Source organism: Microcaecilia unicolor, chromosome 4 (assembly GCF_901765095.1).
Source record: "Microcaecilia unicolor chromosome 4, aMicUni1.1, whole genome shotgun sequence".
Taxonomy (NCBI): domain Eukaryota; kingdom Metazoa; phylum Chordata; class Amphibia; order Gymnophiona; family Siphonopidae; genus Microcaecilia; species Microcaecilia unicolor.
In genome coordinates this window covers 14,818,112-14,833,684 of record NC_044034.1, presented here as the reverse complement: position 1 = coordinate 14,833,684, position 15,573 = coordinate 14,818,112, and the positions used below count along the sequence as shown (strand labels likewise).

Here is a 15,573-nt window from a genome sequence, read left to right as displayed (position 1 = left end):
TGGGCCTGGGCCCACCCACCTAGGGCACAGGCCCACCCAACAGTAGCACACGTTTAGTGGTAGCTGGTGGGGATCCCAAGCTCCACCAGCTGAAGACTTCCTCATGATGCTATCATTAACGCTACTCTCCACGATACCGGCACCTGCGCGCGCTCAGTTTTCAGCGCATACCTGCTGCAGACTGTCAAGGTGGAAAGAAGCGTTTTCCCGCCCGCTGAGATATTTTTTTGGTGGTGGTGGGGGGAGAACACTTGGTGCCCACCCACTTCTTGCCTAGGCCCACCCAAAATCTGTTGTCTGGCTACGCCCCTGAATTTAAAGAAAAAAAATCCATTTTTGCTCTTTGTAGTTCAGACTGGTGGTCTGTGATGGAAGGATGTGAAGGATTTGTATAAATCAGAGAACATTCGCCCTGACGAAGTTGCGAAACCTGGCCAAGTTGGTAGAGGTTCCTGACGGTTTGCGCTTTGCTGCCAGTTAAGTAAATGAACATATGTAAAAAGAAATGACCTGTGAACAAAATCAGCTGTTTTTTGAAGAACAGAGCACTAAAAAAATAGAAATATATTAAAAATAAAAATTCACAATACAGGATCAATGACGATTTGCACCTGGCTGCCAGAAAACTGTGTGTTAAGCAGACTTGTTGCATTAAATCTGAAGATCCTTCACAACATATAAACACATGCCATAGAAGTGGATTTGTGCTTGGGATGGGTTTGAGGACATAAATACATGATAATCCCCGCACAGCTTTTAAGTAGCATTGTCCAGATCTATGTGATATGATCATTTTAAGGCACTTAAAATGTGAGCAAATGTTTCAAGAATACGCCTTAAGTAAGGAATCATTGACTCTCCAACAGCCATCTCGCTTTCAGCCACTAAACCGGTGATTGAAGTCACCACCCAAGGCAGTGCTCCTCCCAGAAACCCCCCCAGGCCAGTATGGTTTTAATGAATATGCAAATAGAGGCAATGCATGCAAATTTCTCTCATGCATATTCATTGCGGTTACCCTGAAAACCAGGCTGCCTAGGCGCCACTCCAGGACAGGAAGGAGAAACAGTGGTATCGAGCACCGGGTAAGTCTACTCAAGATACAGGGACACTTGGGGTGGTTGTGCCCCTAAAACACACGTCGGCTGCAATTCAGAGAGGGTAGCAGAGCTCAGGTATCAAACGCCCCCCCTCCCCCTCCCCCCTTTCTGAGTGCTGACAACGTCATATCCAGAAAACAGCCAAGTTGTAGAACGGCCGCCTCCTCGCTAAATCCTCCTTCTTCCCGCCATTTCTTAATTCGACAGTTTTCACTACTTGTTCCCAAAGAGAATACAAGTTCCATTTCCCATACTCTCACTTGATAAATATTTCCAAGTTATTAGATTTTGCCAGGTAACTGGACTTAGGACAGAAATTTGTGACCAGCAGCTCAGTACAGAGATGCCTCACTCTGAAATGCAAAAGCCATGGTGTGCCGAGGCTCAGTCCTGACCCTATCCAGCAGCACACGGGGGTGAAAGAAAGCTCCTCCTGATACACGGTTGGAGGGCCGACTGGAGAGGTGGATGCTCCACGGTTGTCTCATGGACTCTGGGCACTGTCATTCTGTTCTACGTTACTATTTGGCTGTGCGCAGCAAAAATTCATGGTCGCTCTCCTTGCTGTGCAACATGGGGTCCCCACCTCCCCCCTTCATCCCCCTCTCCTTTCTATGCTCCAGCAAGACTCATACTCAAGAACAGGGACAAGGCAGCAGAGGCAGAACTGGGATAAATAAAACTTCCAAACAGGGGGCAAAATTTGCACATGTGCAAAGAGGCAGTGAGGAGAGCTGAAAACTCTTAAGGCCACGGGGAATGTCACTAAAGGCACGGTGACCCCTGCAGTCACCTCGGGATGCTGGCGATGGGAGGAGGGGCATGGGAGGAATGTCATTCGAGATTCAGTATTCCTCATATGCTGGGAGATTGCTGCAGGGGATCCCAGGGAATGTTGTTAAGAGCGGGGCACAGTGTCCCATCATGTCCAGGGAATGTGCTGCGGGATCCCCCAGTATCCAGAGATCAGGGTGGGGAATGTCGTTAAAGGCACAGTTTCCCATCACTTCCTCAGAGTCCGCTCCGGGTTCCCCAGTGTCCATAGACTGGGGCGGGGGGGAATAACGTCCTTAAAGGCACGATGCCCCCTCACTTCCTGGGGGTCTGCTGCAAACTGTCCAGAATCATCTTCTTGTGGGTGGGGTCCAGGACTCCAGCCTCCTCCAAATCCTCCTGTGTGATGTCGCTGGAATAAGAGCAGAAAACCCAGTTTGTCACAACACTGTGTTCATAGCGGCCAAGTTTCCAACCTGCTCAGCGACCCTGGTGATGCTGTGTGTCTGGGTTCCCCACCCTTACGTTTCAACATCACAACAGTCTCCGAGGGACCCAAATTCGTTGCTGGCTGTGATATTTTTACAGAAAGCCTTTTAATACGTGATGCGTGAAAGTGGGACACATGACGTCTCCTGTATAGTCCAGTATAGGAGTATCAGACCCAGCAAAGAATCCTCAGCAGCCCAGACTAAACCCCTCTCATTACCCTGTCACAGATTTCTAAATAAGGACAGTCTGTGGCCAGAGGGAGCTAGTCCCAAACCCCCAGGAAACAGATTTCTTCCAAGACAGGAGTAGAAATGAGACGACAGCTCCTGCTGCCTGTGCAGAGTCAGCACGAAAACACACAAAGGCATTAACGTTATTAAATAACTAACCTGACACACAACAGTTTCCCTTAAAATGATAGTCCTAAGGGCAGGCAGGCTTCACAGCCCCAAGTTACCCCCCCCCCCCCCAAGCTATCCCCACAGTCATTCTCTATCACTCAGGATACACCACAGGGATTCTTTCCTCAAAGTACCCAGTAACCCTGAGCTGTCCCTCTGTCAGTCTGTATTGCTCAGGACACACCACATTGGCAGAGCTGCCAAGGGGGTCAGCCAGGGCCGCCGAGAGGGGGGGACAGGGGGGACAAAAGTCCCTGGGCCCAGGCCTCCGGAGGGGGCCCGGCGCCACCGCAGTCAGGCCCGCCCGCCGTCGCTCCCGAACTAACCTTAAACGCCTCCTTCCTTTCACCACCTTCGCGGCAAGCAGCAGCAGGGCAGGCCACTCCTTCCTTCTGTGTCCCGCCCTCGCCTGATGTAACGTCTGCGAGGGCGGAGCATGGAAGGAAGGAGAGGTCTGCCCTGCTGCTGCTTGCCGCAAAGGTGGTGAAAGGAAAGGAAGGAGGCGTTTAAAGGTTAGTTCAGGGCCCGGTAGCGGGTGGAGGAGGGAACCCGGCGACCTCGGGTGGGGGGGCCCGGCGGCGACGATGACCTCGGGTGTGGGGGCCTGGGGGCGGCCTTGTCCCGGGCCCGGCTCTGGCTCTCGGCAGCCCTGGGGTCAGCCTCCTGAGCGGGAGATTTAGGGCCCGCCGATAGCTCCGCCCTAACCTGCCCATAGCTCTGCCCAGAACCACCCACAGCGCCGCCCCAGTACAGCCTCCCTTTCCAACAACAACAGGAAACGCCTTGTAAAATATTGTTTCCTGCTGCTGCGAGACCAGCGGCAGCAGGAGACGACCCTTGAAAGTGGAAAAGGAGCTGTTCAGCGGGAGATCCTGGCACTCCGGTGGGAGATGACTCACAAAAGCGGGAGACTTGGCAAGTCTGCATGGACTGTCACCTCTCTGTCTTGCTCAGGGCACACCACAGGGCCTTTCACCTCACAGCCCCCAATAACCCTGAGATTTCCCCCCCAGTCAAGTTATTCAGTCACCTCACAGCTGCCCCCACGGTTAGTCTCTTTCACTCACACCCATCAGTAACCGCAAGCTGTTCCCATGCTCAGTTTGTATCACCCAGGACACACCAATGGGACTCCCCTCACAGACCCCAGTAACATTCAGCTGTCCCCAAGGTCACTCTGTGTCACTCAGGGCATGTGCCTGGGTAGTCTCTTCTGCACAGGACATGCTGCAGGGAAACGGCGCCCTCTGCTGGTTTCACAAGTCGGCTCTTTAGTAAAAGCAGCTGCAGATCCCGAGATGACAGACAGAAAGGTGATTTGGTTTGCAAACTCCATACCACAAGGGAGTGAAGTGTGCCCAGCTGGAAAACCCGTGAAAACCCTTCCTGAAGGGAGAAAGGTTGGGAACATATGCTACAATTGTAACCTCAGTGCTCACTAAAAGATGGATACAAAGCTGTATCCAGACCCCAGCCCGGGAATCTTACCAGCAGCCATTACGCTGCAAACAGAGCGCTACGGGACACGTTTTTTTCAGATACCTAACGCAGAAACCCGGGCACAGCGCAGAACAGAAGCCAACATGGAGTCCAGACACTAAGGAAGAGCTGCTGATGTGATTAAGAGGAAACGCTCACCTTCCCGCACTGTCCCCAAGACTAGTATCGAGAGCAGTGGGAACGTGTTGCTGCCGGGCGATGGCTCCTTCCTTACCTGAGAAACTCCAGGTCATCCCAGCCGTTGTGAATTAGTCCCTCCTCATATCTCTGCAGCCCAATGGCACGGAGCCATTCTCCCACGCTGGACTCGTTCAGGCTGCCGCTGTTCCTCCCGCCCTGGCACAGAGCCTGAAGACAAGAGAAGCACAAGAAATCTGTCACTTCCGAACCCAGACCCGCCGGGTGAACGGCAGGAACTCAATAAACACACATGTGCTCTAGTGATACACCGCAGGAGTGTGGGAAGCAGAGCCCAGGAGGTGAAAGGGACACGTGGGGGGGGGGGGGGCTCCTCTGGTGTTACAGTATAGGGGTGAGAGGGGAGCAGAACACAGGAGATTACAGGGACACAAGGGAGGTCCTCTGATGTCACGGGGGGTGGGGGGGGGGAGGGAGGGAAGCCCAGGAGGTGACAGGGACACAGGGGAGATCTTCTAGTGTTGGGGAGTAAGGGAGGAAAGCCTGGGAGTTTATAGGGACACAGGACAACCTTTCTAGTGTTACAATACAGGGGAGAGAGGAGAAGAACCCAGGAGGTTACAGGGACACAAGGGAGGTCCTCTGATGTCTGATGTTACGGGGGAGGGGGGAGGGAGGGAAGCCCAGGAGGTGACAGGGACACAGGGGAGATCTTCTAGTGTTGGGGAGTAGGGGAGGAAAGCCTGGGAGTTTATAGGGACACAGGACAACCTTTCTAGTGTTACAATACAGGGGAGAGAGGAGAAGAACCCAGGAGGTTACAGGGAGCTCCTCTAATGTTACAGGATAGTGGGGGAGGGGAGCAGAGCAAAGGAGGCTACAAGACACAGGGGAGTTCCTCTGGTGTTACAGTACAGGAAGGAGAGGGGAACAGAGCACAGATTACATGGATACAGGGGAACCTCTCTAGCGTTACACCATAGGGGTGAGAGGGGAGCAGAGCCTAGGAGGTGACAGGGTCATAGGGAAAGTGGATTAGGAACTAGTTGAGCGGAAGGCGACCGAAGGCATTAGTAAATGGATCTCATTCTCAGGAAGAGGATGTTACCAGTGGTCTGCTGCAAAGTTTGGTTCCTGGGCCAGTTCCTTCTTAACATTTTTGTAAGCGACATTCCTGAAGGGATGTCTGGTAAGGTTTGCCTCTTTGCAGAGGATACCCACATCTGAAATAGGACAGAAATGAGGAGGAACCTAGCAAAGCTTGAAAAATGTTCCAGAATGTGGCAGCTAAGATTTAATGCTAAAAGAAATGTAAGGTCATGCATTTGGGCTGCAAAAACCCGAGGGAACAGTACAGTTTAGGAGGTGACGAAGTTTTGTGCATAAAAGAGAATTGGGACTTGCATGTGATCATATGTGATGATCTTAAGGTGCCAAACAGGTAGAAAAGGTGACGGTGAAATCTAGAAGGATGCCTGGGTGCGTAGGGAAAGGAATGACCAGTAGGAAAAAGGAGGTGATGATGCCCCTGTATAAGACTCTGGTGAGACCTCATTTAGAATATTGTGTACGATTCTGGAGACCACACTTTTAAAAAGATATAAATAGGATGGAGTCGGTCCAGAGGGTGGCTACTAAAATGGTCAGTGTAGTAAATTTAAAACAAATTGGAGAAAATGTTTCTTCACCCAATGCATAATTAAACTCTGGAATTTGTTGCCGGAGAAAGTGGTGAAGGCGGTTAGCTTAGCAGAATTTAAAAAGGGGTTAGACGGTTTCCTAAAGGCCAAGTCCATAAACCGCTACTAAATGGACTTGGGAAAAAAATCCACAATTCCAGGATTAACATGTATAGAATGTTTGTACGTTTGGGAAGCTTGCCAGGTGCCCTTGGCCTGGATTGGCCGCTGTCTGGGACAGGATGCTGGGCTCAATGGACCCTTGGTCTTTTCCCAGTGTGGCATTACTTATGTACTTATGTCCTCTACTTGGCTCACTTTTATTACATAGAGCAGTGATTTAACCTATTGTGATGTCATAGTGGCTCATTCCACCAATAAGAGCCAACCTCATTAGTGATGTCACAATGGCTTGATTGTATAGAATGTTTGTACGTTTGGGAAGCTCGCCAGGTGCCCTTGGCCTGGATTGACCGCTGTCGTGGACAGGATGCTGGGCTCGATGGACCCTTGGTCTTTCCCAGTGTGGCATTACTTATGTACTTATCTATTTCTGCTACATACAGTGAGGATGCTCTTCTTGTGGAAGGCGTTCTTAACCCTACCCTGAACCCAAAGCTGGATAGCTCGGCCAATGTGACTCACTATGTCCAGAAGGATCAAGACCTTTTACATAATTTCATTTTTTGATGGAATCTTACGGATCTATGGAGATAAATATAGTCCCGGACAACTGGATTAACATATTATTCACAGGTCCAGAGGACCTATTCTTCAATTGATTATTGGCTGGGGGGATCCCTCTTTTCTCCGATTTGTTCAATCTCACCATATTGTAACTCGACCTGGTCAGATCATACCCCTTTGGTACTGACTTTGCGGGTTTGGTGGGCAGATGAGACCACCATCACGCTGGAGCAGGGGAGTATCTGGACTTCAGTGGTGGTGGGGGGGCCAGAGCTGAGGTGAGGGGGCACATTTTAGCCACCCCCCCGGTGAGCCAACCCCCCCCCATCGCTGACACCCCCTGCTGCCGCCAGCACCACCTCCAACAAGTTTGACGCCCCCTCTCGACCCACCCACCATTTGTCGCCGTCTGTACCTTTGCTGGCGGGGACCCAACCCCCGCCAGCCGAAATCTTCTTCCTGCGTTTGGTTTCTTCTGCAGATCGCAAGGCTTCGTTCTGTTTCTGTGAGTCTGACGTCCTGCACGTTGTACGTGCAGCAGGAAGTCAGACTCAGAAGAAACCAAACGCAAGAAGAAGACTTCGGCTGGCGGGGGTTGGGGTCCCCCGCCAGCAAAGGTACAGACGGCGACGGGGGGTTGAGAGGGGCGTCGGCAGGGGGGGTCCAGGGCCAAATTTACGGGGGCCCAGGCCCCCGTGGACCCCATAGCAGCTACGCCCCTGCGCTGGAGGCTAAGAGATGCCTTACTTTCAGTTCCGGAACATCTCGCGCAAATAGAGCGACACCTACGTGACTATTCATAGTTGAGTGATAATGGGGAGGCATCTCCTGGGGTCCTTTGGGAGGGTCTCAAAGCGGCGGTGCGGGAACAATTATTCTACTTCAGGCCCATTTGCACAAAACCCGGTTTAGGCAGGAGCAGGATATACGAGAAACACTGGATAGGCTGGAACATCAATCTTGACAGGGTGGTGGGATAGCTGCCTCCGAGGCCCAGGCACATCAGCTGCGGATGGACCTCAATGATCTTCAGTTGGCTAATATTGGTGAGCAGCTGTTGCAAGTTCACCGGACTCATTTTGAGTCTGGCAACAAAGCTAGTAGACTTTCAGCATTTACTACTACTACAAATCATTTCTATAGCGCTACCAGTCGTACGCAGCGCTTCACAATTGAACATGAAGAAAAGACAATCCCTGCTCGAAAGAGCTTACAATCTAAATCAGGACAGACAGACAGGACAAATAAGGGATAAGATAGGACACATAGGGAAAAGGGACTACTGAAGAGAGGAAGACAAGATAAGGTTACGAGCAAGTGACAAGTTAGGAATCAAAAGCAGCACCAAACAGGTAGGCCTTTAGCCCGGATTTGAAGGCGGCCAGGGATGGAGCTAGACGTAATGGCTCAGGAAGCCTATTCCAGGCATAAGGTGCGGCGAGATAAAAGGAACGGAGTCTGGAGTTAGCGATAGAGGAGAAGGGTGAAATTAGGAGAGATTTGCCTAGTGAACCTAGTGAACGGAGTTCTTAGGAAGGAGTGCAGGGAGAGATGAGGGTGGAGAGGTAGTGAGGGGCAGCAGAGTGAATGCACTTATAGGTCAATAAGAGGAGCTTGAACTGTATACGGAAACGGATAGGGAGCCATTGAAGTCACTTCAGAAGAGGGCTGATATGGGGGCTGATATGGGCATAGCGACTTTGGCGAAATATTAATTGTGCAGCAGAATTTTGAACAGATTGAAGAGGAGAGAGATGGCTGAGTGGAAGACCTGTGAAAAGCAAGTTGCAGTAGTCCATTTAAACTTAAACAGCAGGCGTCACATAACTACATTTCTTGCTTACAGGACAAAGCTGGTGTTTTACACAGTACCACAGGGTCAATATAGGATATGTCTGTTCAGTACTACGAGTCACTCTATACTCCTGATATTCATCCAATGGAGGCTGACATTTTCAGTTATTTAGATGGTGTATATTTTTACCTGTGCTATCAGAGTCTGAGCACCAGACTTTCTTGAAGCCCAATGGAAAGGCCCCGGGGCCTGATGGCTTTACGAATAAATTTTATAAAAAGCTTTCGCTCATTGTTGGCTCCGGTGCTTCTAAGGGTGTTTAACTCATTTGATGACAGTGCCGAGCTACCAGTGACTTTGAACATGGCAACCATAAATGTGTTACCTAAGCCTGGTAAAGATCCTAAGTTTTGTGGTTCATATAGACCTATTTCATTACTAGCGTCTGATTACAAGATCTTTACAAAGATTTTAGCAACCCGGCTCCAGAGGTTATTGCCAGCTCTGGTTCATGAGGACCACGCCAGTTTTGTTCCTGGGCAATAGATGTTGGACAATATATGTAAAGCTCTGCATTTATTTATTTGTTGCATTTGTATCCCACATTTTACCACCTTTTTGCAGGCTCAATGTGGCTTACAGTATGCCGTAGTGGCGATCGCCATTTCCGGAATGAGAAATCAAAGTGGTATTGCATTAAGTACATAGATGGTATAGATTAAATTAGAAAATCAGTTCATTTCGGCGTGAGAAATAAGGTGGTGGTGTATTAACGGTCGTTAGTGATAGAGTTACTGAAGCAGTCGAGTATAAAGAGTTCGGTTTTGTCTAATTCTGGAAGAGTTTCGTTGTCTGGTATTTAGGATGGATCATTGTGGTATGCCTTTTTGAACAGGTTGGTTTTTAGTAATTTTCGGAAGATTGTCAGGTTGTGCGTTGTTTTTATGGCATTTGGTAGTGCGTTCCATAGTTGCGTGCTAATGTAGGAAAAGCCGGATGCGTATGTTGATTTATATTTAAGTCCTTTGCAACTGGGGTAGTGGAGATTCAGGAATGTGCGTGCTGACCTTTTTGCGTTCCTGGTTGGTAAGTCAATGAGGTCTGACATATATACCGGGGCCTCACTGTGAATGATTTTATGGACCAGGGTACAGATTTTGAGCACAATTCGCTCTTTTAGTGGGAGCCAGTGCAGTTTGATTTGCAGTGCCCGGGCAGGGAAGGTGCCCATGTGTCTTTTATCTTTAGATACTGAAAAAGTGTTTGACCGGGTGCATTGGCAGTATTTGGTTTTGGTTTTAACTCGTATGTGATTTACGGGTCACTTTATTTAGTGGTTGCATTTATTACATGCCCATCCTGTTGCCTGCCTAAAAGTTAATGGTCAATATTCCAACACTTTCCCACTCCACCGAGGCACCCGATATGGGTGTGCTTCGTCTCGAGACTTTGGCTTGGTTAATATGGTTGCATCCAGGCATTAAAAGTACACCATAAAATCATGCTGTTTGCGGCGACATTATTTTGACTTTGATGGAACCGGTGGTGTCGCTGGATGGTCAAGTATCGGGATTTAAAGTTAATACGATAAAATTGGAGATTCTTAATATTACTTTTGACTCTGAGCAGATGACGCTCTTGAAAGAGTAGCACCGGTTCTGTTGGGCTCCACAATATATCCGGTAACTTGGGAGTTAATCTATCCTGCAATCCGGATGTGCTACATAGCATAAATTTCCCACCTAACATTCACAAACCTTTTGTGTATCTCGAACGGTGGGAAGGTCTCAGTCTCTCCTGGATTGGCCGAGTTTATGCAGTCAAAATGATGGTCCTCCCTAAATTATTGTACTTATTTATGGCATCACCAATTTCTCTGCCTAAACATTTTTTTCTGGGTTTCCAATGTAATGTATTTGCCTATATTTGGAAGACGTGCCCATCATGGGTAAAGCATTATATAATGTATCAGATAAGGGGAGGGGGAGGGAATGAGTGTTCCCCATTTTTGCTTTACTATCAAGCCACACATCTGCGGATCTTAATGGATTGGCTTCAGGGTCTTCCTAAAGCGTGGAAGGCCATGGAGCAAACTTGACTGGACTCCACGCAGTTGTGGGCCGTAGGCTGGATGCTTGAGTAATCTTCTAGACCTGATCAAAATAGTTTCTCCCCTCATGCAGTATCCTTTACCGATCTGGGTAAAAGTACATAAGAACGTAAGAGTAGCCATACTGGGTCAGACCAGTATCCTGTGGCCAAGCCAGGTCACAAGTACCTGGCAGAAACCCAAATCGTGGCAACATTCCAGAACCCCAAACAGTAACAAAGATTCCGGAATCATAACAAATAGCAAGACTCCATGAAGAATCCCAAAGAGTAGCAAGATTCTGGAACCCTAAATAGTAGCAACATTCCATGCTACAAATCCCAGGGCAAGCATGGAGATATGTTGTGCCTCAAGATTTCCTCCAGGCCACCTGGATCCCCAATATCGGCTTTGGGAAGAGCAAGGGCTTAAATTCTTGGGATAAATTTGGGAAGATGGGGAGCTTTTTACCTTTTGCAGATCTTCGGGAAGAGTATGGGGTTCCTGCAAACCATGAGTATCAATACCGCCAATTACAAGACTATTTGGTTCGTAGAGCCTAAGGGGACTTGCGATTGGGGGAAACTGACTTAGTACAGGTGATGCAAGGAGGCAGTGGAAGGGGGTGAAGCTCCTGTCTTTATCGAGCACTGCCAGCTCACAGTTCCCCGATATATTACAAACTGGGAGCGGGACCTGGGCTCAACTTATGAGTATAAACATTGGGAATATAATTTTAAACATTTACTTTAAGTGTCTATAGCAAGCCATCTCTCTCCTCTCCAGTCTGTCCAAAATTCTGCAGCACGACTTATTTTCCGCCAAAATCGTTTTACCCACACTAGCCCGCTCCTCAATTCTCTTCACTGGCTCCCTGTCCGCTTCCGCGTACAGTTCAAACTTCTCTTACTGACCTTTAAATGCAACCATTCTGCAATACCCCATTACCTCTCCTCTCTCCCTACATTCCTCCCCGTAATCTCCGCTCGCTGGACAAATCTCTCTTGCCGTCCCCCTTCTCCTCCACCGCTAACTCCAGGCTTCGTTCCTTTTCCTTCACGGCACCTTATGCCTGGAATGGACTTCCTGAGCCTGTACGCCTAGCTCCATCTCTACCTGTTTTCAAATCTATGCTGAAAACCCACCTTTTCACCACTGCTTTTGGCTCATAACCACTACTCAATTCCCCTCTCCTTGTTCCTTCTCACCCAGTACTTTCCTCGCCCTTAATTGTCTTGTCTGTCTTATTTTTAGATTGTAAGCTCTATCGAGTAGGGACTGTCTCTCTGTGTCAGGTGTTCAGCGCTGCGTGCGTCTGGTAGCGCTATACAAATGTTAATAATAATTTATTTATTTTTATTTGTAGCATTTATACCCCGCTCTTTCCCACTCAATAGCAGGTTCAGTGCGGCTTACAAAGTATGGGTACAAAAGTATCACGGAAATAACATAGTTGTATAAAGTAGAACAATGTATGGGTACAAAAGTGTCACAGAGATAACACCGTTGTATAGAGTGGAACAAGAGGAAGAGATGTGGTGGGAAGAATTGGGCATGGGTAATATTAGTGGTGTGGGTTGTTCGTAAATTAAGTTGGGTTGTTTGGATAGGCTTGTTTGAAGAGGTAAATTTTCAGCAGCTTCCGGAAGGGTAGGTGTTCATTGGTTGTTCGGATATGTCTTAGTATGGCGTTCCAGAGTTGGCTGCCTATAACGGAGAAATTGGATGCGTAGTAGGTTTTGTATCGGAGACCTTTGCAGTTGGGAAGGTGTAGATTGGACCCGTTTCCGACTGGAAGGTCAATCAAATTGGTCATGTAGCTTGGAGATTCTCCGTGGAGGATCTTGTGGATCAACGTGTGGGCTTTGAAGTTTATTCGTTCTTTGTTAGGGAGCCAGTGAAGTTTTTCACGGAGTGGTGTTGCGCAATCGAATCGTGATTTACCAAAAATGAGTCTAGCTGCTGTGTTCTGGGCGGTTTGGAGTTTTTTTTCAGAACTTGGATTTTACAACCAATGAAGATGCTATTGCAGTAGTCAGCGTGGGTGAGTACTGTGGATTGTACTAGATTGCGGAATAGTTGAAAATGGGTAAGGTCATCTATTGCTGGTACAGCTAATATGTATGTTTAAACATAGGATGGGACTATGGGCTAGATGCACTAAACCTTAACGACCCTCTAACAACCCTTTAACGAACGAAATTCCCAACCGTTGCATGCATTAAAGGCCTTTTTCCAACAAAGCAAGCAGCTAACGAAAACGGAGTAACTACCATTGTAATGTAGGCGATTCGAGATGCACTAACAATACCGACGATTACACCGAATCATTTTCCGCAACATATTTAACGTGTGGTCAGAGCAGTCGTAAAGGCCTGAGCTGTCATCTACCCGCTGCCCCCTGTACCAGAAAAATCAAAGCTGGCATGTTTAAACATGAAAAGTGAGAAAAAAAAAATAACACCACCACAAACACTGGCTCCCCGCTTTCCCCTGCATTACTAAAAAAATAAACATACCTTAAAAAAGGATCGGGAGGGGGCAAAGGCGCTCGTCAGAAGCGTCCTGTATGGACAGCCTTGCCCCCCCCCCCCCCCAGATCGCCGCTGTTCCCCGCTTCTGCCCGTCACTAAATTAAAAACTGAAAATAAAATGTTAAACTTTAGCAGCGCCGGGCCCCCCTCCCTTCCTGTGTTCATCTTCTTCTTTTCCCAACACTGCTCCGCCTTCCGCCATCCTCTGCCCCCTCCCGAGTTCGTCGCCGCCGTTCCCCCCCCCCTCCAAAGGACCCCCCTCCGCCTTATCGGCCGTGCAGCGCCTCTCACCTTTGTGTGAAGGCACTGCACGAGATGAAACAACGGATCGTCGCTCCCTTCTGCCTCCACCGACGTCTCTCTCCTTCTTCCTCATGTGCACGCCCTCCTCTGACGTAAGTTTCCTACATCAGAGGAGGGCGTGCACAGGAAGAAGGAGAGATGACTTAAGGGCCGATTACCGAACAGAATTACGAATCATTGATACATTGTACTTTTTAAATCCGCACCGAACTTGTGCAACTTTTTTTTTTTTTTTGAGCATTGTTCGTTTTAATTCGGTTCGGACTTTAACATTTGTAATTTTTTTTACATATGGTTGATGCATCTGGGCCTATGTTGGAGGAATTGTGGTGCAGTAGGAGACATGTATCACATTTGGTGGGCACGCCTCAAAGCCTGACAATACTGGACGATGGTCCTAGAATCTATACAATGAAAGGCAAAAGTATCTTAACCCGCTAAAGCACTTTAAACCTTATGGGGTGAAAGTGGAAATTCATCACTCTGTGACTAATGTATTTGTGGCCAGTAAATTGTCTCTAGCAGCTGCCTGGAAGCAACCATCCATGCCCCCCTTTGGGAGGAAAAGGCTGAAACGGCTTGGGCTCTTCAGCTTGGAGAAAAAGACGGCTGAGGGAAGGTATGATAGAGGTATATAAAATAATGAATGGAGTGGAACGGGTAAACGTGAATCGCTTGTTTACTCTTTACAAAAATACTAGGACTAGTAAATTTAAAACGAATCTGAGAAAATATTTCTTCACTCAACGTGTAATTAAACTCTGGAATTTGTTGCCAGAGAATGTGGTAAAAGCAGTTAGCTTAGCGGGGATTTAAAGAGGTTTGGATAGCTTTCTAAAATAAAAGTCCATAAGCCATTATTAAAATGGACTTGGGAAAATCCACTGCTTATTTCTTGGATAAGCAGAAGAAAATGTACTGTACTGTTATGGGATCTTGCCAGGTACTTGTGACCTGGATTAGCCACTGTTGGAAACAGGATACTAGGCTTGATGGACCTTTGGTCTTTCCCAGTATGACAACATTTATGTACCTATGTAGTTAACTCAAACTGAGAAAATTAGATTATATATATCAAATGTCTAAATTAACAGAAATAAGGAGCAGCAGACTGATTGTTTTCATAAGATCTGGGACCTTTATTCTAATTGGAAGATATGATGAACATCACAGGCTGGTGACAGAGAATCTGTACGGTTTTATTTGTACTACTGACTGATCTGCTTTGTTTGTCTCCCCGGTTCCACAGGGAGACTTGTTGGAGAATGTTGCTGAATGAACCAGCATCTATATGGGACTTTGGAAGTCTTACTGACAAGTGAAGGGGGGGGGGGGGGGGGGGGTGGAATTCTGCATACAGGTTGGTTATCTTTTTGCATATGAACATGGTAAATTTTGGATGTAAAACTATTTTTTTCTGGATGTTTCTGATCTTTCAATGTTTGTATTTGTAGGTTTTTATATCTACTATAATAAAACGCACCCTCAACGTTCTGATGACACTGACGTCACCGCAGGCACTCACACACCGGTTCGTAACTTCATGGTGGTGAAGCCACAACACTCACCATGTCTGCATGCCCCGCCCTCGCGTCACACGTGATGACGTCGAGGGCGGGACACGAAAAAAGGCAAACCAACGAACGGCGAGCAGTACCCTACTCCTCCCCTTCCAACAAATCCCAGCCGCAAACGACGACGTGCCCATCACCCCGCCCCTTTCAAGGTACCGGCCTGCCCCCGGTACCACACTCTTCCCCTCATCACCTTCCCTCCCCCCGTCACCTCCCATCCCCTTACGCCACTATCCCTGGTGGTCTAGCGGTACCTGTTCGCTCGGGCAGGAACGAAGGAACCCCCACTTTCCTGCCCGGAGCGCTGCTGCTAGCTGCCCGGCTGCATCGTGTCTGAGTCCGGCTCTCGGCGAATCAAAATGGCCGCCGAGAGTTGAAGCTGCCTCGCGAGACTTCAACTCTCGGTGGCCGTTTTGAAACGCCGAGAGCCGGACTCCCACACGATGCAGCAAGGAAGCTAGCAGCACCGCTACGGCCAGGAAAGAGGGGGCTCTTTCTTTCCTGCCC

The 15,573-nt window shown here is 48.4% G+C and overlaps 1 protein-coding gene across 2 annotated transcripts in view; it reads right to left on the bottom strand.

Moving 5' to 3' along the window:
* Positions 1 to 267: 267 nt before the first annotated feature.
* INPPL1 (inositol polyphosphate phosphatase like 1) overlaps positions 268 to 15,573 on the bottom strand; it is a 255,019-nt gene continuing 239,713 nt past the window's right edge. For both annotated transcript variants that reach the window (XM_030199978.1, XM_030199979.1), the window contains exons 27-28: positions 4,482 to 4,615; positions 268 to 2,286 (exon numbers count right to left, since the gene is read on the bottom strand). In XM_030199978.1, coding sequence (XP_030055838.1) covers positions 2,190 to 2,286; positions 4,482 to 4,615 — 231 coding nt within the window. In that variant the 3' untranslated portion in view covers positions 268 to 2,189. The remainder of the gene's footprint in view (positions 2,287 to 4,481; positions 4,616 to 15,573) is intronic.